We start from the raw sequence: 23,979 nt of genomic DNA, 5'->3' as shown, positions 1-23,979 counted from the left end.
TGAACACAATGGCCAGCTCCCCTGGTCAGACTGAGCTTTACAGCCCACGATGACCCTTAAAGGAGATTTTACGGTAGCCCACCAAGGCATTACAACGGCAGAGCTCCTGATCACTGTGAGACGCTTCCTATTAGAGGCCAGTGAGATGCTCCAATGTAAACAAACAAAAAAAAACCCAAAGCTACCAGCAGCTGCTCAGGCAGCACTGAACGACGTACCAAACGTGGATGAATTTTTCCACTGATATCCAACTGCAGAAGTCGAAGAATCTGTTTGGCCAATAAAACGAACGTCATGGAGCCAAGAGGCCTTGTGGAGATAACAGCCTTCTCTGTATGCCACGTCACCCATCCCCCCCCACCCCTGGCCCCATGCAGCCTCCACCGCAGCAGAGCAGCACAATCCCACAAGCCATTCCCCAGTTCATGTGCACCACAAAGGGCTTCCCAGCACACGTGATGAATGCGTCTCTCCCAGCTGATTTAGTCTGAAGCCGAGACAATAGCCCATTTTTAATCAAATTAACACATAATTCACAATTAAATGCTCATCAGCTTTAATTTGCACTCATAGATTTAGAAATTACAAGTGCACTCTGGGTACTCGTGACTGAATCAAACACGTTAATGTCGCAACACTGTTTAACCTCTTCCACAGGTATTTACACATTGTAACCTAGCAATGTGAATAAGCCATCTACCATTAAAACACAACATTTAATAAAGGATGACAAGTTTAATGAACAAAAAAGAAACCTGACAGCTAGCCAAACAAGTAGTTAAGCACACACAGAAACTCTGGCTCATACGCAAATCCAGTCAAGCAACAGAAGCGCATCTTTATTTAGTTAGCAGAAATTAAAGCAATTAAATATGTATCACTCGTGTTAAAGCTATTTGGTTCACAGGGACAAATATCACCCCAATAAAAACTTTTCTTGTGTCCACACCCATGTCAATCATATCAGTATAATTCGAATTTTAAATCACACACACAGACACACACACACACACACACAGACACACACAATATGTAATGGTAAGCAATTTGATTTTAAGCTAAATGACCCAGGAAGTTCAGCACACAAAGCTACCTGTATCGCTCTGCTGTGACCCGAATCAACCTTTTTTCAAAAGGGGAAAACTGGGCCATGCAGGAACACACACAGCTCTGTGCGAGAACATTGCAGTCACTGACATGCATGAGGGCTAGTAATGCTATTCAGTATACCAGACGTTCACCACCTCCACACGTGGTCTGTGCACCCTCTCCATCACACAAGACTCTAGCCCTGTCAAACTTACACCGCCCACCCACTTACGTTGGCTGGAGGCTCGTTGTTTTGCATCTGCATGGTTAATTGTACATTTGGTTAGGGAATGACCGGGTTGTGACTGCAAGGACGCCTTTCGCTGCACGTCCGAAATGACCAAACCTAGCTAACAGCCAGGACGACGGCAGTGCAACACACCCTGACGCTGTGCTCATTCCACTACTGTCGCCTAGACCACTGGTGCCTGAACGTTCACCATTATGCTTTTCCATGGGCGCCAGTCAACAAAAAGCTAGTTTGCTTTTCGACCATTTCTGCAGGAGAAAGAAAAACACTCGTGGCTATAGCTAGTGGGTCAGTCTGTGTGCTTCGAATGCACAGCCACCGGCTGGGCGACAGAAGTGCAGGGTGAAGGGAAGGTTATTCAAAGCGTATTCATCGCTTCGGGAGAACATTTGCATAGCTGAGAGAGATCCATCAGCACATATTCTGCTCTGTGGGAGGACAGAAATCCTGACGTGGACTCTGCCGGGCTGGAAGGCTCTGGTGGAGGAGTCCACCAAGGCCAAGAGGCACTGGAGAAGATGGCGGTTTCCCAGCTGAAAGCTGTCCTCCACAGAGTCGCTCCACAGCTCAAGGGCAAGACTCAGCCTTAAGACGGGATTAGGCGTCCCTGTCATCTACCCCTCAGCATTTCCTCTTAAATTCCATAATGCTCGTGTTTTCGTTTCACACAATTACACACCAGGGCTGTTCACTGTGCAGGGCACATGTAGCCAAGCGTGCCATGGTGAGGTGGCGGCAGCCCATTCCGGCAGCCGCGTCATGCAAGACGCCCGCGTCTGCCGCGAAGTGCACTGGGGGATCACGCAAACCGGCGCGTGTCCAGGCAACATTAGCTTTTAATCCCCAGCAAACACGTCAGGCTGCTTTTCTCTCCCCCGCAAGATAAGGCTGGGTGACAGCCCCAGACCAGACCTGTTCGGGCACCTCCCCGGAGCTGCCCCCCCCCCGCCCCCCACGGTCATTTACCCTGCCATAAATAACCACATGCAGCTGTGTTTGAGCCGTCCTACTCCAAAGCCTCAGGGGCGGGGGGGTCTCGACGGCTCGTTACCGAGTTCCTCTGCTTCCGTTAGCCCTACAACTGCCTCTCCCCTCCCCCACAGACACCTCATTTATCAGCTGCTGTGAGGAGCCCCCTGCTCTGCCTAGCGGCGGGCAGGAAGAGCGGCAGCGTGCTGTTAACACAAAGCGCAGCAAGAAGAATGACGACTCCTGAAGGGCTGTGGCTTCTGAAGCCGTGTGCAGGGCTGGGGCAGGGCAAGGAGGGGCGGGGTGGGGCCAGGCGGGGGCGTGTTAATACTTCACACAAAAAGGGGGTGTAAAAAAAAAAAAACAGCATGTGGCACCCAGGCTTGACCCCCCGCCCAGAAAGCCATACAGACAGCATGGGATGAACTAGATTACAGAGACTAGGGCACACAGGGGCTATACAAAAGTGCCCGTCTAGTGCCGTCATTTAAAAAGGCCAAAGTGATGAGTCCGCAGTTTGCTGGATGAAGAGGGCATTTCCAGGGTATCTTCCAGCTGTAGTTCTTTTTTAGATAGAGAAGGTGCCGGTGGGTGGGAAGCAGAGGAACACTCTGGATCTGAAGCGCTGGGTATAACCAGGGTCTCGTGCACGGCAGCCCCAGAATCCACCACCTCACACGGAGGCGACAAGGTGCCGCCAGTCTCAAAATACACACCCCCCCCCCCCCTCCAGACATCCAGGTCACAGTCAGCCTAGCAGGGGGAATCATGCACAGTGCTGACACCAGGTCATCCTCCCGGCAGTGCCGGCTTGGAGCCTGGCCACGGGCCACCAAATGACAGCTATCCTGGGGGGGTAACCTTGCAGAAGTTCAAAATATCACAAATACACAACTCCAAAAATCCAGCCTGTCACGACTGGTAGTGATTATCCTACACATCACTTCAAAAGGAGGAAGGAACTCACAAAACAAACCAAATGAAACGTGCGCACACACACACAAACAGACTGCTGCTATCACTGATCTGCAAGAAAACATGGCATACCATAAAGCTCATGGGATGCTTGCCCAGCATTAGGGCCCATGCGATTTCTCACTGAGAATACGCCAGGCCACTCTCAGCATGCCAGGAGTCACAAAAAGGATTTCCGGGGTACGTTCCCAAATTAAACACATACTGCAGTTCTCCGGGTGTCATTTTCAAAGGTTGGGTCTTTAAAAAGGTCCTCGATGTCTTTGGCCAGCCACACGTCTAGGCATGCAACGCCTCGAAGGACTCAAACCACAATACCCAGCCTTCCAGCTCATATCTTCAGCACTGGATGTTCAGGCCCACCACCCTGGGATCTGAATGCCAAGCCTTTCCCACGCGATGCCAGCAGTTAAAACGTCACACTTGTCTCACTCTTCCGTGCCCTAGTGTCAAACTCGCACATCATGGGCTGTCCTCAGGCAATCCGATGACGGCGAGCTTCCTTTCAGAAGCCTTCCAAAAATACACCCGGGAAAATTCACCATGCTCTAACCCTCTACTTAGCCAATGTGCGACAAGAACAACAAGGCCCCGCTCCAGCAGAGGCTACGGCACTCATTCCTGCAGCCCAGATGAACGCAGATAAACAACATTATCCGGGTGAAACGGTGACTCACTGTTTACCCTCCGTCTGCCTGGCAGGTGTACAGCTGACAGCAACTTCAATATTCACGCTGCCGCCACAGTGGAGATCAGCGATAGATGGCTAACTGGCCTGCGTGACGTGCCCAAGTCCAAGGCCGAAGCCACAACACACCAGGGAGGATCATGGGACTGCAGCAGCATGTACTGTTACCCGATGGAAGCAGACTTTCCCTTGTGTGGTTCACGTCTCTTTTAAAAGGTACGAGCATGACAGACAATCCGATCAACGCCTCGACTGCGCCTGGTGCCCCATCCATTTCTGCACATTTCACAGGCATTATTGAGGCGAGCATGTTTTCTATGCCCTGACAAAGGTACACAGAGGGAAATGACCAAGCTAAAGAGAAGGCAACAAAAAAATAATCCACTAACGATGACATTCGTAAAACCATATTTTAACCATCATAAAGTGATACCGCACTTACCCAACTTTGGCATTCTGCTTGTCTTTGGCCTTCGAGGGCTTCTCCCTGGGCCCCCTGCTGCGGCGATGGTCTGGCTGCTGCTCCAAGGTGCAGGGCGAGCTTTGGGGACTCATGACCCTGGGGAGGCCTTTATGCCACCCCCTCTCCCTGGCTTTAGTCAGGGGTGCCGAAATGATCCGGTTAGCCTTTTCCTGCTTATCTTCCTGTGCCGCCTCCACCAGCTGTTTCCTCTGCACCCTCCTGTCTGTGGGGGGGCTCAGCAATGCAGACGCAGACAGAGAGGAGTTCTTCAGAGGGCTGAGGACCCGTGGGTGGTTGCTGGAACCATTAGTGTTCTTTCGAGGCTGAAAGTGGAGGAAGGAAAGAGGGTGGGGGGGGGGATACATTTATAAAGATTTCATCAGGCATTTCTCTCATTTTAAGTCTCGATACGTTTGCATCTGGAAACCACACCAACACCACATTAGCACCCTGCTACAGTAAAGGATCGCGGACAACAGGTCAAGTAACCAACAATCTAAGACACACTTATTGGTTCCCAAGTCATTTCACACTTTGCTTTTATTTCACTAACAGACATGAGAAGTCTAAAGCTAACATACGAGAGCAGTAGCTGAAGCATGTCAGATAGGGGGGGCTTTAGTGTTTTATTACATACACACGTCTTCAAGTTTCCAACTTTAAAAGCACACAGTCTGGCAAAGGAGCAGACCTGGTATGGACCAGATACAAGTACACAACCATGTCTATTCTGTAAGCAAAGAAAAAGTGCTCAAGGGCAAGAGAGGGAAACCAATCTAGTAGCTACAAAAGCTTGCGTAGCTGTTCATGAACATCATAGTGGCAGCAACCTAGGAAAAACTGAAAGAGACACTTTAAACAGAGCAGGTCAGCTACTGCCTCCTCTTGGTGCCAAGTTGATATAACAAGGAGAGTCACATACAGGCAGGGTCGGCCTTCCCATCCATATAGGAGTCCTCATGTTGGGGGACCAATCAAGGGCTCATGTGACAGGAGCAGGTGGCCCAAACAAGTCACCTACTGGGGCAGCATGAGATACATGGGATAGAGCACAAGGAAAGGGGAGAGACTGCGGGCTGAATTTTACAGCTGGAAAGAGGAGTTACACGGGAAACATACAAGGACGTGGCAGCGAAGCAGCGATGGCAGCAGCACCAGTCAGTAGGACAGCACAGGGGGGGTGGGTGGGGGGCAATCACTCACAGACCAGTTAAAGCCGCCCCACTCTCCAGGCTCCTTTAGTGTCTCACTTACCCTTCATGGCCTCTTCACCGCAGATGTCCCCCTGCCCCCCCCCTCCCACCCAATAAAAGCTTTGCCCTTTTTGCCGAGACATACCCATCCCAGCTACCACACTTACTTTGGCAGTTGCTATTCCTCTAGCCAGCCACACCCCTCCCCCCACCCCCGATCACCGCCACGCTTCTCCCCCGTCCTCTCCCAGATGGCACTGAGCTCCAGGGGGGTGGGGGTGGGGCAGCATCTTTGGCCAACGGAGAGTCTCATTTGGCAGCTGTTAGGTTCAGGACCCGGAGGTGGCTTGTTCTCCCCGCCTCTGCGTCGACCCCTCTGCCGGTGGTCTCTCCCCCTCCTCCAATCCCCCCCCCCCCCCCCCCCGCTCCTTCCTCTTACATCCCATTCCCCCTCGATACACAAAGGGGTTTTGTGCAGTCTTCTCCGGCTGCTTGGTTTTTCCCTCATCTCATTTTTTGTCCCCTCAGTCCGAAGCCCCTTCCTCCACTCCAAGAAGGACGTGGGTGACAGACCAGCTAGCAGTAAAGGCACGCAGCAGGAAAACATGTCGGCCTGCACGTTACCGATGTGATTAGGGTCTGGATGCGTCTCTGACAGCTTCATATAGCGAAAGTAATCAGCAGATGGTGTTAGCATTTACCGAACCAACTTTACACATTTAATCATAAAACATGCCTCAGTCCTTCATTAGGCCTCCAGGCCTGAATTAAAAGGCAAAAATGAATATTTTAATATCACGCCCCCTTAACTCTACCCACAGGAGTAAGATATTCGACAGTGCCAAGAAACAGCGAATGAAATAGCAAGTGAAAGATGAAAATCTCATAAATCTCCTGCATACCCTGGTTAAGCAGGACTGAAATAAACCAGGACTAACTAATCAATTTTTCTTTCCATTATGGAAATTAACAAAACTTGTCCAGTACTAATTGTCCAGTATTATTGTTATAGTTACCACAATCTAAAAAAAAAATTAAGGATAAGCAGTTTTAATTGAGAAAGTACCCATCTCATCTCATGTCTGTACATCAAAGATATTTTAATAGCGTTACAGACTTATTTAAGAAAGCAGACTGTACAGGTGACTACAGGAGAACAGCATGTGCAGGAACACGTTGACCAGTGCTGGTCCACACATGACCTGTGAGTCACAGACAAGTTTGACAACAGCACATAATTAAAGGTCTGAGAGCTAGTTCTTCTGGCGTCACTCACGCTGTCAGGTGCCATTTCAGGTACTTAAGTACACACAGCACATCACAGCTCACCAAGATCATGGAAGGAACCTTAACCACATTGCTGCCAAACTGCCGTCCAGAGCGTCCTTCACATTTACGGCCAAAATGAGTTGTACCTCCATATCGGTGCAAAAAACCCAAATAGCTACTGTCACTTTGCATAAAACAGAATGATTCTTTACTATATTCATTTGCGCCTGCCACTCACAATGATTTTTCCCCCCATTAATGAAGCTCAGTAGCCAGGGACTCCTTAAGATGTGAAGTGGCCTGGAGTCTTGCCTACATGAAGTTCTTACAGTGAGCACAATTATATAAGACATAAACTATAACAATTGCTGTTAACATGCCAAGATATGCAGGTAAATATGAGTATACACACTCTCTGATTACAACATACAAATCAGCTTTCTCAGTAGGACTTCCCTTAATTGGCTGTTGAGCATTGGCTTACACTAGGCAGAGGCAAGAAGGCGCCAAGATCTTTGAGATCTTATTGTTGACAGGTACAAATAAGAGGGATACAAGTAGAATTCAAAAATATTAACTATACTGTGGAACAACATGAAGACAATCAAGAAATGGAGAAATATAGTTCCATCAAAGCCTCCCCAGGATGAGGCCGTGCAGGACGCAGCTGCAGATAGCGGAGGCTAAGACTACCTTAGCAGTGACTATAAAAGAACAGCAGGACAGGTCACACCACACACGTAGCCGTCGTGTATTGCCCCAATGACTTATCTGTGGTGCCGAGTGGCAAGTGGGAAGCCACAAAAGGAAAACTGAGTAACATTATGGTGTACCATCTGCAAAAAGCACGTGGGAAAACATCTTATGGTCTGACAGGAATAAGGCATAACATTATGATGTCAAAAAACATGCTACCTAAAGCCCATCACAGCTTATCACCCGAACAGCCCAACACCTAGTGCCCAGCACTGAGCCACGGGCCCGTCTCTCCTTTCTGTTCTGCCACTAAGGCATTTCCTGCACCCTCTCATTATCTCAGGCCCATCACCTCCATTCTGTCTGACCCTGTGGTTTGCAGTTTGAAAGCACAGCCAAGCTGTGAGCTTGAGGCCCAGAGTCTCAGTGATCAGCTTGCATGCATAGATGTGTGTTACACAAACAAGCTGGGTCAGTGTCTGACCAACAGACAGCGTCCACAGTTAGAACCCTTCAAAACTATTTATAAAACTGCCTGATTGAATGTTTATCCTAGCTTACAATGTGCCAGCAACGTTTGTCTAGGTCAGGGTTTCCCATCCTAGTCCTCGGGGACCCCTACATCCCTCCCGGCCCATAGCCAATCGCCAACAACAAATACCTGGTACAGGTGAGTTGGCAGCTGCAAGGGAGCAAAAATGTCTAGGGGGGTCCCCAAGAACTGGGTTGGGAAACACTGGTCTTGGTTGAATAAGCAGATGATAAGACAATCTAGCAGCAACATTGAAGTAGTTAAATTTTTAACCAAGATAGCAGATACACATATGTTGCATTATATAATGCAATCTAAAATTAACCTAGCCAAACTGTGCATTGCATTCATGTAGGTTATGTTGATTACAAAGCAAAATCTGGGCATAGCTTGATGGTAGCTAGCCAACTGATGAAATCAAGTTAGATGATGCCAATTCAGATTGTAAACAGACTCCCCCCCCATATTCCCAGTGCATGTCCCACTGGCATCTGGGAACTGCAGAAGTGTGAGAGAGGGGAGACTGTGTGGGTGGCTATCAAGGAGTTCCAGGGTGGGCATTTAATGAATTAATTATTTTGTTTGTTTGTTTACACACACACACACACACACACACACACACACACACACACACACACAATAAATCAGCAGGGGGTGGGACTACACACATTAACGCTGATCTGAGGCAAACACAGCCAGGCATTGCAGCTCTACTACACACGTACACCGTTTTCCTCTGAACAGGAAAAAAAAAAAAAGTTCTCTCCCAGATCTGACAAGCAGAGACAAGCTCCTCATGTAGACGTGCTGCTCTCTAAAAAAGCACTGTCGTTTTTGCACAGAACCACCAACGGAAATGAGAAAACCTCAACACCCAACAGTACACCTCACGCCTCTCTGGCCTTCTGAGGAAGGGTCTTGTCTGGCCCCAGGGTGCCTCCCCAAAAAGCAGTGCACCAGCAAGCCCCTCCTCCAGCACAGCGAGGCAGCGGATGCCAAAACTCCATTGGGCTTAAGTCAGCGGACGTTATTCTGACACGCATCTTCTCACTCTTCCCACGCAGATACAGATACAGTGAGCTATCTCCCCAAGAATCCAAGTGCTCGCTCACTCACTCACACAACCAAACCCTGTACTCAGACACCACACTTACACGCTTTGCCTTTAGCACTGCACAGGTATGGCAAGGTGTTCCGCTCTGAAAACTCTGAGGTATTCATATTTGGTTTTGGTTGGGAGGGGGGGCATTTGTCATTTTTGACAGGGTGAACACCAGCCCTATAAGGAATTAACAATGACACTCGGCCAATGCCAGCAGCACCCAATCATAGTTAAATATTTGCTTTATCATTAAGGACTCAGACAAGGTAACTTTCACTTGCAAGATAGCATTGGCAGAGTTGCCAACTTATTTACATCATGAGATTTGATCCATACGGCACAGCTACTGCGATAGCGAGGTCGCTTTTAGCTTATAAGAGCCAGATTGTGCCATTTTCTAGCAAAAAAATATTAGCTAAATTTTTTTGCTAATTTCATATTTAGTTGACTTCCTCCAACAACTATTTGTCCTTTATAAAGAGTGCAGAGCTGTTCATTTTAAAAATCATCTAATCATTTAAACAATTATCCTGAATGAAGAAAAAAAAACTAACAAGCCCAAATTCAATTTTACTTGTCGTAAATCAGGCTGCAGTATAGGCCACATTTCACAGGGTGAATGTCATGGCGGCCGTGATCAAGCAGGACACGTAACCCCGGCGTCCTGCCTCGTGTGCAGGCAGGCCGAGGCGTTCACAGACTGGAAAATGCTGGACCAAACCACAGGGAGGATCATGCAGGCTGCAGTGATTTACGGTTGCTGGTGCCTTGAGCTTGAGTGGCCAGTCTCGGGGGAACCCATGCGAGACGTGGTAATTACCGGAGCCGTAATCTCTAGCATATGCTCTCCCTCCTGAAGGGGAGTGGGAAATGCAGGCAGGCTGTGGGAACGGGGGGGGGGGGGGGGACATGCAGCTCCTCACAGGGCTATCTGTTATTCACCAGCACCGTCAGCCTCTCCAGTGGCAGGGCAATCAGCCCCCTGCCACCTACCCTGTGCTAAACACGACTTGGGGGCAGGACTCAGCAGAGAGGCGCCCGGAAGCAGCAGTCAGACAACAGCAGGGACGGCAGTATTAGAGTACCAAGATCCTCCTACTCCCTTTAGCTTCAGAGGACACACACATACACACACACGACTTTGACCACCTAAGGGATTTCCCCCCCCCCCCCCTTATAATCCATTAAAACGCACTCGGGCAGAAGAGAAAAACACCCCAGGCTCATTAGCATTTTAATGGGAAGGTGGCTGCGGCCCGCAGGAGCCCCGCATGGCAGGTGAGCATGTGCGATGCTCCACACAGGAACTCACCACAGTGTCTTTTGCAAAACAAACGGGGGGTGAAGCGGTTCAGGCCTCCCTCTGCGGCGTCCTGTCAAATGCAAGGTCGTCACATTCCACTGTACGTTACTGGTGTCCATTCAACTAAAACTGAGCAGCTATTACCATACTATTCACTAGATGAGCCCCTGCGACTATGTCCATCCACCTGGATCGGGTCGCCAAGTGACTGCTACCAGGTTCCCAGCGAAGTTCATCACTGACTTGCATCCCGGCTCCTCTCCATCCACGGCGTCAGATCCACTAGTCTGAATCGGAAAAGGAATTAGGCCCTAATGCCCATTAACTATGGCATAATGAGGGTACTGCCAGCTGTTCCAATGGTACCTTTAAGTCCTGCTTAAATGTATAATGCAAATAAAGCACAGAGAACCTGACACACACAGGGTTGAGCGACATGGGTCCGTTACAGCCTTATGGTTACCGGCCAATGAGGAGGAAACCACAGCGACAGCAGATGGAAACATGCCCGAGTGCTCACGCGGCAAGAAGGTTCCCGTCACACAGCACCATGGTGATGCAACAGTTAAAATGCAAATTAAAATTGAGCTTCGCTCTACAGCTGGGGGCAGGCCTCGTGCTATGGCACAGGTGGCCATTTTAGAACGCCTCAGTACGGATCATTCAAATGACAGGTGAGATTCGACTTTGTGGAACAGGTCAGTAGCTGAATACACGCTGACCGCTAACTTGGATGGTGCCGCATCGGTTTCCCTGCTCCCTTCCATGGAGCAGGACACTGTCTGACGCACAATGAAGCGCAATGTGATTTTCTTAAGGCATCTCATCAAGACCGGAATCAAGCCTGGAATTGTTCCAGATATTCTACAAACAATGGTTATTGGTAGACAATGAAATTCCCGAAGGATTTCTGCTCCTGCTTTGAATTTTATAGAAAATTACATAGGTCGCCATGTAATCCAGTGAAATCATTTCAATTTTATCATAAAAACACTAACAAACTTTTAAAGGGCCCCTCCCCTCACGTTCACACCACCCCCACCACTAAAACATGTTAATGAAACATTAAGAAACAGGAAGAGACCCAATAAACAGTCTTGTTGGCCTGGCCAGACAAATACCAGTGCGTGCATGGCCGACAATACAAACAAATATAACCAGCAGCCGTGCTTCCCGGAGCATTTAAAAGGCAGCTTCCCTGCCAAATCGGACCTCCAGACCCACAGTGGTCCTGGGAGAGGAGCTCCACCAAACATGGAGGCACCGGCTCCCGTTCTGTGTACAGAGGTGCCGGTGCCAACGTTTGTTCAGCAGATTCCCATCAGCAGTGATCAAAGTCTGCTGTGTGCCTGTTTGAGGATGGCCTCACACCGAGCCTATTCTCAGAACAGCACCAGAATCTCCTGGAGATTAGAAGGGAGAGATCTACTTCCTTTATCACTGGAAAAAAGGAAGAAAAAAAACAAATGAAGTTATCTTCAAGAGAATAGGGGGAAAGAAGAGAAAAAAGGTACTTGAGGTCAAGGCATTTCCCGTAAATTCCAAACTGCAAATTGTTACCCTGAGCCGCGGACAGCAGAGCAGTGAGAGTCTTGTGATTGGCTGAGAAGATCAAAGTGTGTCAACAGACCCGGTGAGGCGTGATCTCCTGAAAATGGAGAATGGAGACACGCAACCCGGTGCAGCAAGGAGAAGCCGGAGTCACGGCTCAAGGGCAAGACTGATAGCATCATGTGATCTTTCACGCACCGAGCAGGCCTCAGAGAATGACACCAGGGCAAAGGCCCGGGGGAGGGGCTAATGAAGGAGGGCGTTCTCTATTCACAGGCTGCCTGAAACCAAAATGAGGCAATGATTCAATCAACGAAGGTTCACAATCAGGTCACCGTTTTTTGCATCAGCTAATACGTATGTAATTAAGAATGGTAATTCCCTCAGAATTCAGTGGCTGGAGATGCTGCCTTCACAGCGATGGGGGAGGGAGATTATGTCCACGCGAGCCCTTTCAGCAGACTGAAAACAGAGGCAGACAGGGAAGGGTCAAGCACCGGTCAGCTTAGCAGAAACCACGGGCAGGATGAGAAGGGGGTTGGGCGCTGGGAATGAGGCTAGGACTGACCCACAAAATTATCACCAAAAGTTCCCTGGGAAGTCAGACTCTCAACTAGACAGATCACTGCCAGAATCCACAAATCCACGAGCTTTGACTGTAAGCACAGAAGAATCTCACACGCAAGCACAAACGCGGCCGTCTGCCTTTTTTTTCCCAGGGCCCTAACGTGCCGTCGCAAGCTACCCTCTGAAGCCAGTCAGTCGGACAGGCAAGGTGGGCCCGCCCCAGGCTGGGGAGAGGGGCGTGGGTGAAACAGTGTGTGCAGGGCTGGGACACAGCCAGGGCCAGACAGAGTATGCTTGTTCTCCGGGGGCATACTTCAGAACATCATGGGATTGCTGGTGGATTAGCACAGCAGGACCTCAACACTGGGGGGAGCTGATGAGGGAAACCAGGACAGCAGCAATTCCACAAGCGGGCGGGGGGGGGGGGGGGGTAACTGGATACCTCCTACCATCTTGAAAAACAAAGCAAGCAACTACCATCTGTAAGCAGCAAAGGGTCATCAATTCAGTTTGGAGAGTGTAGAAAAATAAGTGTGCCTCTGTTTGTGGGGGGTGGGGGCTATGCTTTTGCTGGACCCCACTCTACCCTGCTATCCTCTCTTCCATCCTGACTGTTTGTTTTCTACAAGGCCCTGAACAATGAATCACTCAAAATGTACACTCTGTACCAGGGAGCACAAGCAGACAAGGCCTCAGAGGACTGGCACAGGGACACGAAATGTGCGTAAGACCGGAAAAGTCAATGCCAGCAGAAGAAAAAGTACACAGAAGCCCACCATGAATGGAAATGATGCTCCTCCCATCGGTAGCAAAAGGGGAGGGGGAAATTTCACCTCCAACAGCAGACACGTTGTTTAACATTCCGGTACTGACGCTTTTGAAGGAAATGCATTAAAATCTTAGTTCTTCAAAATCATAGCACTGAACAAGGATTTTGAAGTATGTTTACACTGGAATATTACCTTCACATTAAGGAAGCAGAAGACCCCCCCCCACTCATCTGACACACAGTTTAGGGAATATCTGTTGAAAGAATCCCTTTTCAGACCAAAGCCAAACGTGACAGCATAAAATTGTTACTGACTGACTCGACAGCCGCCAAAAAAGCAGAAAAACAGCAGAAAGTCCAAAAACTAATATACTTGCTTCCTTCTGTACTTAAGGGTTTTAACATTAATACTCTACAGTATTAAAATCACAGTATAACACAGTATAAACAGTTTAAACCAGAAGTCTTACTGAGAGTGGATAAGGCATTGATCACCGGTGTGATTTTTTTCAGATAAAAGGTCAGAGAATGAAAAGGGGGTGCAAAATCTTGCTCACACACATTTGTGAAGTTAAACAGAAAAAAACTAAATTTCCCATCTTTGCTCACTGACAAAAATGTACACTTCTGCAACAACAATTCCTGCCAAATTTCCCTTTTCCCATCTTTTCCCAAACATTCCTCTTAAAAGCGCAAAGATTTGACCACAGACACTTTCTCACCCTTGACTGCTTACTAGTAGCCTTAACATCCTGTTCTTATAACACTAATTTTGTGCATTTTCAGTTGTGAGCAAATGTAATGTTTAAGTAATAAGGACAGTAGCTCGACAATGCACAAGTCTACTGGGTCAGTATTTTTTAACTTTTAAAAACCTGCAAGATGATGAGGAGCAGAGCAAAACTCTGGGCTTGGGGTGTGAGTGAGGTCAACCTGTTGTTTTTTTCCCCTGATAAATCCTTCACTTGAGTAACAGTTGAGGGAGTGCCCTCAAAATCACATGCTTTGTTTCCACTGACATTCCATCTCCACCTACTCCTATGTAAGCCTTCACAAAAATCAAGCAAGACAAATGTGGTCAATGGGTATAATTCAGAAATCATTTGAGTATAATATAAGCGTACTCTGCAGCACATCTATACACAGATTCCTTTTACTGCGTAACTAGGTCTCAAAGAACAGCTTCAAGTCGGTGTAAAAAGGTTTCAAAAACCCTAAAAGCAAAAGCACAGCAAATACACTCTGGCTCTAAATGACAAATTAGCAGCTGAATTTTCACTAAAATAAGTTTCATGGCTTCCTTGGCTGTTCACAGAATTTGTTTCTCGTGGCACTCAAATGCAGCTTCCCTTCTGTAAACACAACCACAACACACTCCAATATATCCATGGAAACCAGCAGCCTTTTCACAGCCACTAACTAAATCCTTTAAATGCATGGGTAATGAGTAACTAGCAGGGAGCAACAGAAAGACAACTAGCTGTCTTGTCCTCAAAACAGGATCCTATTAAAATGTGAAGGAACCTTTGCTCAAACATTTTCCATTTAAGAAAAAAGAAAACAGCAACTGTAGTATATGACCAGAGGCAAAATGAGAACGGCTTCTTAAGCAGTGAAGAGGTTCTCTGCCGTCAACAGCAGATTACTGCATGTCGCACGTGTGACATCACCCAGATGCGTCACTGCCCACACACAAGGCCTACAAACTAGCCACTGGATTGTCAGAACCAAGCAGCCTTCAGTCTCCACTCTACACTGACACTGAGCAAAATATAAGGACACTTATGGTCAGAGTTTATAGCTTCCACCAAGGTTTCTATTTGCTCCTAACGGTCTAAGCCCCAGAGGAAACTTCTCTTCACCACACTGCAACCCCACCCTCCAGGGGTTCACTGCCAAGGCCGCCTGCTTCGCACAACGCCAGCTTCCTGTTCACCTCTAAGAACCACCCACAGAAGGCCTCAGAGAGAGAGAGCCAGGCGTAGCCTATCACTGACAAACAGCACAGTGGTTAGAGGGGGTATCTTCCTCCTCTTCCCTTGAGTGACAGGGTGTTAGGTTTCTGGTTTGACTGCCAAGCCCAGACTTATATTAACCTATTTTCGCAGTGAAGCCAAGAAGCCACACAGCAAGAAACTGAAGGGTGGCTCCCTGCCATCTTCTCTCACCGGCTCCTTATCCCACATACAAAGAGCATTTAAAACAGTGATGCAGATGCAGAGAAGACCTTTCTGTACAACTGCCCAGTGACGCCCATCTACATAGTGGGGTCTTTCACAGAGTATTCTGCCATTTGTATAGATTACTGTACATCGCAGAGACCCACTATGGTACAGACAAGAGAAAACACAAAGCTATACACCATAAATGGCTACATCTGAACTGGAAACAACCTCTTTTAACCTCTTGTCAATATAGTTTCTAGCATTTATGTGGAACAAGAACAAATATATGCACACTTCAAATGAAGACTGTTTTTCTAACCATAAATATCTCTGGACATGCAGAGCCTGGGAGTCTATTAATTTCTTCCCGACAGGGATTATTAATTTGCAGAGAATTCATTTCTTACCCACAAAAATATCTAAACAGAACCACATACTAATTCAAGTGTCAATTTTTGTCAATCAATATCTTAAGTGAGTTATAAAAAAAAAAAAAAAAAAAAATTTTAAATCTTTAGAAACAGCTTAAGGGTGATTTTCATAATAGAAATTTTAAAATACCAGCAAATAATTAGGCTCCACATATTCCAACTAGTGTTTCTTGCTCTTGGGCAGAGCCACTATATTAACACGAAAACCTGTACCACCGCCACACAGCAGGACAGTTCAAGGATCAGGACGGCAAGTAACAACGTTCGTGACATCAGCCTACACTGACCCACGTCCCATTAAAGCTTGAAGTATGTTTACATTAATTCTCCAAAGACACAGCCCCTTGCCTTAATTAGCTGATGCCCGTTTCCCAAATGTGGCTGAGAATAAAACCCACTGTGATCTTAGGCTGACAAGCTCTCACACAATTGCCAGCTTCTCAGTCACTTTTGGGCATGTTAGGCCCAGTTAAACATTACACAGCAACTGCTGTCTGGCTTATGGCATGTCTGAAAAGTCTCCACAAGATTTAAACACATTTACCGAGTTTCCCTGCTGAGCAGTATACACCAATGTCAGTATAAAGGCTTGGAATCTCACCTGTGTCGCATAATCCATCAAGTGGTTGTCCTGATCCCTCTCCTGGTTTCCATTGGTCCAGGAATAATTTGACTCCTTGTGCTGTTCCAAAGGAAGCCTTTGATTCAGGGCTTCAGGTTCCAGCTGGGGAAGGAGATCATCTTCTAAAAGGTCAGAAGCTTCCAGTCCTTCAAACTCTCCTGTTTGAGCATCAATCTGCGGTAACAAATTCTCAACCAGGTCCTCATATCCGTTGCTGTTCACTGGAGGTATGAGCGGCCCACAGCTCCCCTGAGAGGCAGTGCGGTGCTGGGTTATGGGACCTGAATAGCTGCCCACGTCTTCAGAGAAGATCTCTGAGCTGCTGTAGTCTTCCTGAGCTTGGGCTGGGAGCCGCATGGCCGGGAAAGGGCAATCTCCAGCTTGGTTTATAGAAACCTGCTGCCGTGGCTGATGCTGATCCATCTCTTGGAGCAATGAAAAAGCATCTTCTGCCCCTGAGAACTCTGGCATGGAACCACTTAGAATGGGGACAGTGGTAGAAGGTGTGGTGTTAGCAGGCACATGGGTGGAGGACTGGGCCGCACTTGCACTCAACACTGGCTGTCCAGGAAGGCGGTACTGTACATTACAGTAAGAAGCTCCAGAACTGACAGAGCAGTGTGCACTCGATGTGGGCTCCCTGGAAAATGGCATTACCATGCTTTCTGTGGAAGTGGGGTACTTCTGAGCCCCCTGACAGTTCTGCATCCTGCTCTGCTGTTGCTGAGTGCCACAGGGGAACGACACATTGTCTGCATTTATGTGGGGATTTGGCTGCTTAAAGGCATTCAGGATACCTCCTTGGCGATATAAAGCCCCATTGCACTCCGTGTTAAGAGAGAAAGATTGGAGCTGACCATGGTGGTTTCGCTGTGGTTGCTGTTGCTTCTGAACCTGGTTACCCGGGTAAAACATAAATTCCTGGTGCTCAGGGAAGGCTTTGCCTTGTTGGTGCAGAGTCTGGGAGCCAGCAAGCTGCTGGTGAGGCTGAAGGTGTCTATGTTGGTGAACATGCTGATGGTGACTCTGCTGCTGGGGAAGCTGATGGAATCCATTACCATTCTGGTCCTGGTTGCCCCACATGGGGCTGCTATCAGGGAACAGTCCATTGGCCTGGGGTGCTTGGTGTAAGGGGGAGCCATGGTACTGCGTGTGCTGGCCCAACACATGGCCACTTTCACTGGTGGTACAGTTTGAAACATAAGGTTGTCCTATAGAATGTGGACTTTTCAGTAGAACGAAGTGGTCAATCTGCTGTTCAAAGTTCAAGCCCTGTTGAGAGGAAGATGACCCTATGCCAGGATGTTTGCCTGCCCCAACTACAGGCAAAGACTCAAACTCAGAACTTATCAGCTCATCCACCCCAGGAGCAAAGACTGATGGAGGAGCAAAGCTCTCATTTGACAGCTCCTCCAGATCGCCCGGAAATATGCTTGAATCATCAAAAAAGTCCATGATGGAATCAGCCATAGCACAGGCTTACATAAGGTGTCTCCACTTCCCTATGTAGTTCTGCTGTGGGCTTCTAGCCACTGTAGGCCAAGAGAGTCAAAGGCTACAAGACCACAGCTAATCCATCCGGAAAGGCCGGGAAGACAGCACAGGGAGACGTCACAGACAGATCCTGTATGGCAAAAACAAGAAAGAAGTAGGTTAGCGCTTCCTCCAGAAGCTTTGACAACATTGCAATGCAATTAGTTTTTGTACATTATTAATATAAAATTAACTAATACCAAAATTCCTATTCAACAGTTAAAAGATGTGATGCCACTGTGAAAAGAGCATCCAATCATTAAACATGATCACAAAAGAAACTGGTGTCTGGTCTTAGTTTCATTATTGCGGTATTCGTTCTTTATTGCTGCACAGGCATACAGCATCTGCATCTGGTTTCTTCAAAACCACCCGAGTGGCATCACATCCCTGGTGCCCGGTACAAGCACTGTCAAGAGATCACACAGGTGCAACCGTAGCAGTGACCTAGATGACAGCCAGCAAAGCAAAATGCCTCTCGAATCCTTCACACTGCTCAGAGAAAAGCAGTCGACGAGATCACATGATACTGTAGTTACCACCTGTTACTACACGAGGGGGACCACAAACCGCAGAACACGGAAGACATGAAACGAGGCTTCCTCTTAATTCCATCACTCTGAGACGGGCCCATGTACAGCATCCAAGTCACTACCCAATACAACCCTAGCCCATTAGTGGAAGTCACAAATTTGACTATGCTAATACCATGGTACACTCATCAAAAGAGAAAAATGTCAGTAATGTCAGAAAGTGTGTAATGGTAGTTTCCACGGTCACCTAGACTTTTTGAGCTAATGGAGAATGCCTATAGTAAACATTATCGACGATTTCCATTCCAGGAACTGATTAAAAATCTCCTATAGATAAGAGAAGCCCCATCAGTCTCCAGCTTCCCATGAGGCAAGCGTGACATGGATGATTCAGGGTTACCTAGAACACCACCATGTAAGCACACCACACAGGTAATCAAGGAGAACATGCTCCACTGAGCATAGCAATCAGAACAAATGACACAGGAAGTGCTACCAACTTGGCATATTACTTTAGTTCTTTAAAATTTCTTTGTGACTTTATTCCTCACATAAGAGCACGGGTTTAAACATCAACACACATGGGCACACTTGTTAATTAAGGCTGTGTTTTGGGTATGTTGACAAAATGCTATAATAAGCCACAGGTTAAGGGAAAGAGGGCAATTCCATGTTCTGAAAGTGGAACCGTTGACATTCCAGAATGGAGCTACAGAAGAAGATAAAGCCAAAACCTACAGTGCCAGTTACCACTGAGAGGTGTCCCTGTAGATTCAAGGGATTCCCCCACCACCACTGATATTTCAACCATACTGCCAATGTGTAACCATTCTCACGAAGGGGGGGAGGGCTTTTTTGCAATTTCAAGTACCAAATGCTTCTTGGTGGTCCAATATGCCAGTGCCTGCTTATAATATACAACCAAATGTATACTGTATATCCCTATAAACATTAAAATATTCCCTTCTTTGGAATAAACACCTTACTTCAGTAAAAGTGTGCAACCTCCACCCACCCAACACAGAAATGAAAGAATTAAATTTTAAAACAGTGTGCAGAGTGTGTCTCATACAATTGGAGTATGACTCATTCAGCTTCCAAATCTGTCATTAACTCTCCCCTCAAACTTCACATTTTATGTTTTACAGGTGTATATAAAGGAAAAAAAGGACAAGAAAATCAGATGGCTGGTTTAAGATTACATTAACGTCATGCAAAATCAGAACACACAGTGGACCCCCCAGGAGAGACCACCAATGTTTATCAGGCTAGTTATTATATGGGGGGGGGAAATGTCTAATCATATATCAATGGTTGAGAATTGAATGTTTAAATCTCCATTTAAAAAATGTCAAAGAAAATTATCGTCATTGAGAAGAGCATCCTTCAGGATTTGATTACTCGATTATTAAAAAGCATCGATTCAAATTTTCCTTATCGATTAGTAATATGACAGAAGGATGACAGTGCATAGCAGATGAGGGCCCAAATAAACATCAAAGCATCAGTTGTGCAGAAGCACTTCATATTAAAAGTGAATGACAATACTGACAGACGACTGCATTTCAAAGCAGAACTTAAATATCACCACAGCACGACTGCAATGAAAATTCAGCTTAAAAGACGACATTCAGGTTTGACAGACTCGCGCATTTAATACGAAGTTAGCCGGAGATAAGTGCCATTTAGCCTCCTAGAGTAGCCTAGCCTGTCTTTGTCATCACTTTGACTTAAATTATTTTGCTTAATTTTTCTTTCTACAATTTCTGCATGTCAAAATAACTGCTGTTAAAACGAAGTCTAGCTCTTTCGCTTAGCAGCATCATCTTACATAATAACTATATTAAATCTGTTTTTTGTGACGTATTGTGCTAGAGTGTAGTACTGAATGATACTGGAAAAACGTTAACATTTGCAATATTTTACATTTTTACGCTATTTAGGAGTTGAAAATTACATAGCCAAATAACTTATCTACTAACAGAGGCTGTCAAATATGTTGGTGATCATGCCGACAAATCACTTGCTTTTGGTCAATATCGTCTCTGTGGAAAAGAAAAATATTTTCATACAGAAGACAAACTTTTTTCATGACCAGTTCTTGTATGTTTTTCTCCTCTGTTCTATTTTTTGTTTTATTTCTCACAAACGCACCGCAAGGTCTATGAGTGAGTCCAGCAGCCAGGACATGAATGATGACCGTCTCAGAGACCATAAAGCAGAACTAATGCAATAGCAGCAGAGGTACACTTTAGACTGCTTTAAAACATACTACATAATGTTGAAAAGAACTCATCATTAAAATTGCAAAGCTTGCTAAGTTTTGCTTCCTATGACCGAGTAAAAATGTTTGAGTAACTTATTGATGGTTTGAATCCAGCAGACCCTCGCGGTTATTGCAATGTGACGACTGCATGTGCAAGAAATGCTATGTCTATATTTACATCGCGGGTCATGCATGTGGCGCAGTGGGTAGCTGTGTCACGGCACATCATCGCTTTGTGTGTGTGGAGGTTGCATGTTTGCCTTGTGTGCACATGGTTTTTCAGAGAATCCTCCGATTTCCTTCCACTGTCCAAAAACATGCCACTTAAGTAGAGTGCCTAGACTGATCAGATTTGTAACCAAGTGTGCACCTTACTATGGCAGGTTGGTTCCTGTCTCATGCTAACTCCAATGTATATTATATATAAATAATAATAATATACATGTATTTATAATTAATCAGTAGGTTATTATTGATATAACCGTTAGTAAATTTCTTCATTTTTTGTTTTGAATCAACCGAAACGTCACATAACTGTTACGCCAAGATTCCAGAGTTAACTTTGGGATTCCACCATTAGAGGTGCGTTTTGACAGCAACATTTCGACAGCCTACCCTATCTATCCCATTTCCAGGCCGCCTCTCCCGGTCAAAACCCATAAATCACAAAAACGCCCATTACGACCATACAGGTTTTTCCGCCTCTCCACAAAGGGGTCACCTCAGCAACAGTGTGTGAAATACGTCTGTAAAGGCGTGTCTTAAGGCCGCTTAATTGAAAGTGGAATTGCAGTTCCCAGACAAGATCTGTATTTCGAGAAAGTACGCACCCCCACCCCGCCCCAGCCGGAAAAAACAGCCCCAGCTACTGTTTTGCGACGCCGGTTAACCCGTTGTCATAGAGCCCATGATCGACAGCCGTAAGGCACGGCCTACTGCACGCGCCGCCTCGTGCTCCTCTCGGGACACCAACGGCCCCGTCCCAGTGACCCTTCGGTACAACTCGTTCTAGGTCGACGTGCGCGCGCCGCATTCCTCGGCCGGCGGGGCGCGAGCAACAGGTACGCGACGCAGCAAGCAGACGGCCAAACTCTACTGGGGCTGGCGTCTGCTCACTTCCTGCTGCACTTCGCGGCGGCGGCGGCGTACGCCTCCTTTATTTGTTATTCCAGGGTCGGCGAAGCCCGGATAGCACCGGCTGCCATCATCGGACAAAGATCCGTTCTGACATACATGATACTGACAAAAGCGCACCAAACGTCGCGGAAAATAAGCGACGGATTTACGAAATGTAACGACATCGAAGGGGATTATCTAGAATGTCGTCGGCCAACCGCTACGATAAGGCTGGGGTATATAGTGTCGGATCCAGCTGACCTTAGGGACACGTACACCAGCTACCACTTTTACACCAGGACGAGGGGCACGACTGAGTCCAACAGTCACTCTCCCGAACACAATCGGTCTCAAGCGACCACGGATTATTAGCTATAGATAGTCGCAAAAGTCACCGACTAATAAACTTGTTCTCAACACAAGGTGTCCCAGTATTAGACACTTAGGAGGTTTTTAAAGCGATATAGATATATCGGTCCTAATGTTCCGGCCAACTTAGAAAAGTAGCTGTCTAGCTTAGGGCGGCGATCGTCCACTTTTCCCAGTCGGACGGCTCGCTATTTTTAAACGTCGCTACTAACCTTAGTATCCTGCGGCCGTGCGAGAATACCCCGTCCCCTTTTGGCCTTCTTTTATTAGCCAGGCGGAGAAAGGCTAGCATGGATCCCCACCCCAAGGGTTCACCTGAATCCCCGCAGGGGCACATTGTCCCATCCGCCTTCTCAAGTTTACAGCCCAAGCGGACATGGTCCGATAATGCCGTCCGAACCAGAGGCTCGGGGAGCTGGGCAGTGGGGGTCTCACGGTAGGGGGAGTCGCACACGTGTTGCCGTGTCCCCACCGATTTTTACTGCTGCCCACCGTGTGATAATATCACCAAGACTCAAGGTGAGAAGCGCAGCGTGCGAGCAGAAACACACCACACCAGCCATCGGAAATCCCTTGATTCTTTACCGCTACAACCCCGAGGAGGATTTTTAAAAAGAAGTTTGTTTCCCCTTCTTAATCTCGACGCGTACAGCATGGTGAGCCCCAGCCGTGCACTCACCATTTGTACGGAAGTGGTTGACAGCAACAACAAGCTGGTGAAGCCACCGACAGCCGGACGAGTCGGGCGACGCAGAAGTTTAATTTCACCGCTTTCTCGTCTCGGAGGGATCCATCCCCCCCGGCCGAAACCTGTCGGGGCGATCGTGCGCAGTCACACGTTTAGCTCGGAAAAACCGTGCAATTTACCCACCGCCTGAGACTAGAAATTTGGCGAATGGCAAAAAAATTAAACGCTGCCGCGGTTTACTTACCGGTGCGAAGCGGCCCCCCTCTCTCCCAGCAAAGTTTATGATCCGGACTGAACTAGTTGCAGTGCGCCGGGCCGGCTAGCGAGCTAGCTAATTGTACTTGGGAAGTTTTAGTTGTGCCACTGGTGGCAACCTCGGCGCTTCCGACGTCGGGAGTGATGAGACATGAAGCTCATTTGCATATCAGTTATTTACCCTTTGATTGGACAGCCGGGAATCCGTCCGGATCGGACCGCAAACTGGGCGAGGTCGCGCTCGCATCAAACAGAACCGGACTGCAGACGACCCGCTGTCCCCCGATACACCTGTCAAGAGCCCAATTCACATGGCGGGGGGGCTCCCGCGATGTGAGTGATTATAGTGGGAGGACACACAAGATGGCCGCGCCGTGTCTGAGGCCAATCGGCAGAGGTCTTACTTTGATTTCGCATAAACTCTAGTCTCCCGGATACTCATGTCGAAACTGTCGGGAAACCCGAGAGTCGTGACAAACCGCTTGTCGGTGCGGAGGCTCCCTCAAGCGGCGTGTCAGAGCACCGCGAAAATTTGAACATTGTGGGTGAAGATTTTTAATCGTTTGCAAATTTACTGACGGCACA

General features: G+C 47.5%; 1 protein-coding gene across 11 annotated transcripts in view; it reads right to left on the bottom strand.

The window, feature by feature from the left end:
- Nucleotides 1-23,768, bottom strand: part of LOC111833980 (chromodomain-helicase-DNA-binding protein 9-like) — a 49,633-nt gene extending 25,865 nt beyond the window's left edge. For 4 of the 11 annotated variants that reach the window (XM_023792800.2, XM_023792801.2, XM_023792802.2 and 1 more), the window contains exons 1-4: nucleotides 23,384-23,766; nucleotides 23,131-23,261; nucleotides 16,614-18,258; nucleotides 4,414-4,757 (exon numbers count right to left, since the gene is read on the bottom strand). In XM_023792800.2, coding sequence (XP_023648568.2) covers nucleotides 4,414-4,757; nucleotides 16,614-18,104 — 1,835 coding nt within the window. In that variant the 5' untranslated portion in view covers nucleotides 18,105-18,258; nucleotides 23,131-23,261; nucleotides 23,384-23,766. Of the gene's footprint in view, nucleotides 1-4,413; nucleotides 4,758-16,613; nucleotides 18,259-22,663; nucleotides 23,008-23,130; nucleotides 23,262-23,383 lie in introns of those variants that run through there. The other 7 variants (XM_023792797.2, XM_023792799.2, XM_023792798.2 and 4 more) reach the window with 5 other exon arrangements.
- Nucleotides 23,769-23,979: the final 211 nt, after the last annotated feature.

The sequence above is a fragment of the Paramormyrops kingsleyae genome, chromosome 13, assembly GCF_048594095.1.
Source record: "Paramormyrops kingsleyae isolate MSU_618 chromosome 13, PKINGS_0.4, whole genome shotgun sequence".
In the NCBI taxonomy this organism is placed as follows: Eukaryota; Metazoa; Chordata; class Actinopteri; order Osteoglossiformes; family Mormyridae; genus Paramormyrops; species Paramormyrops kingsleyae.
Note: the sequence above shows the minus strand (reverse complement) of the source record. Positions and strands in the feature narration are given on the sequence as shown.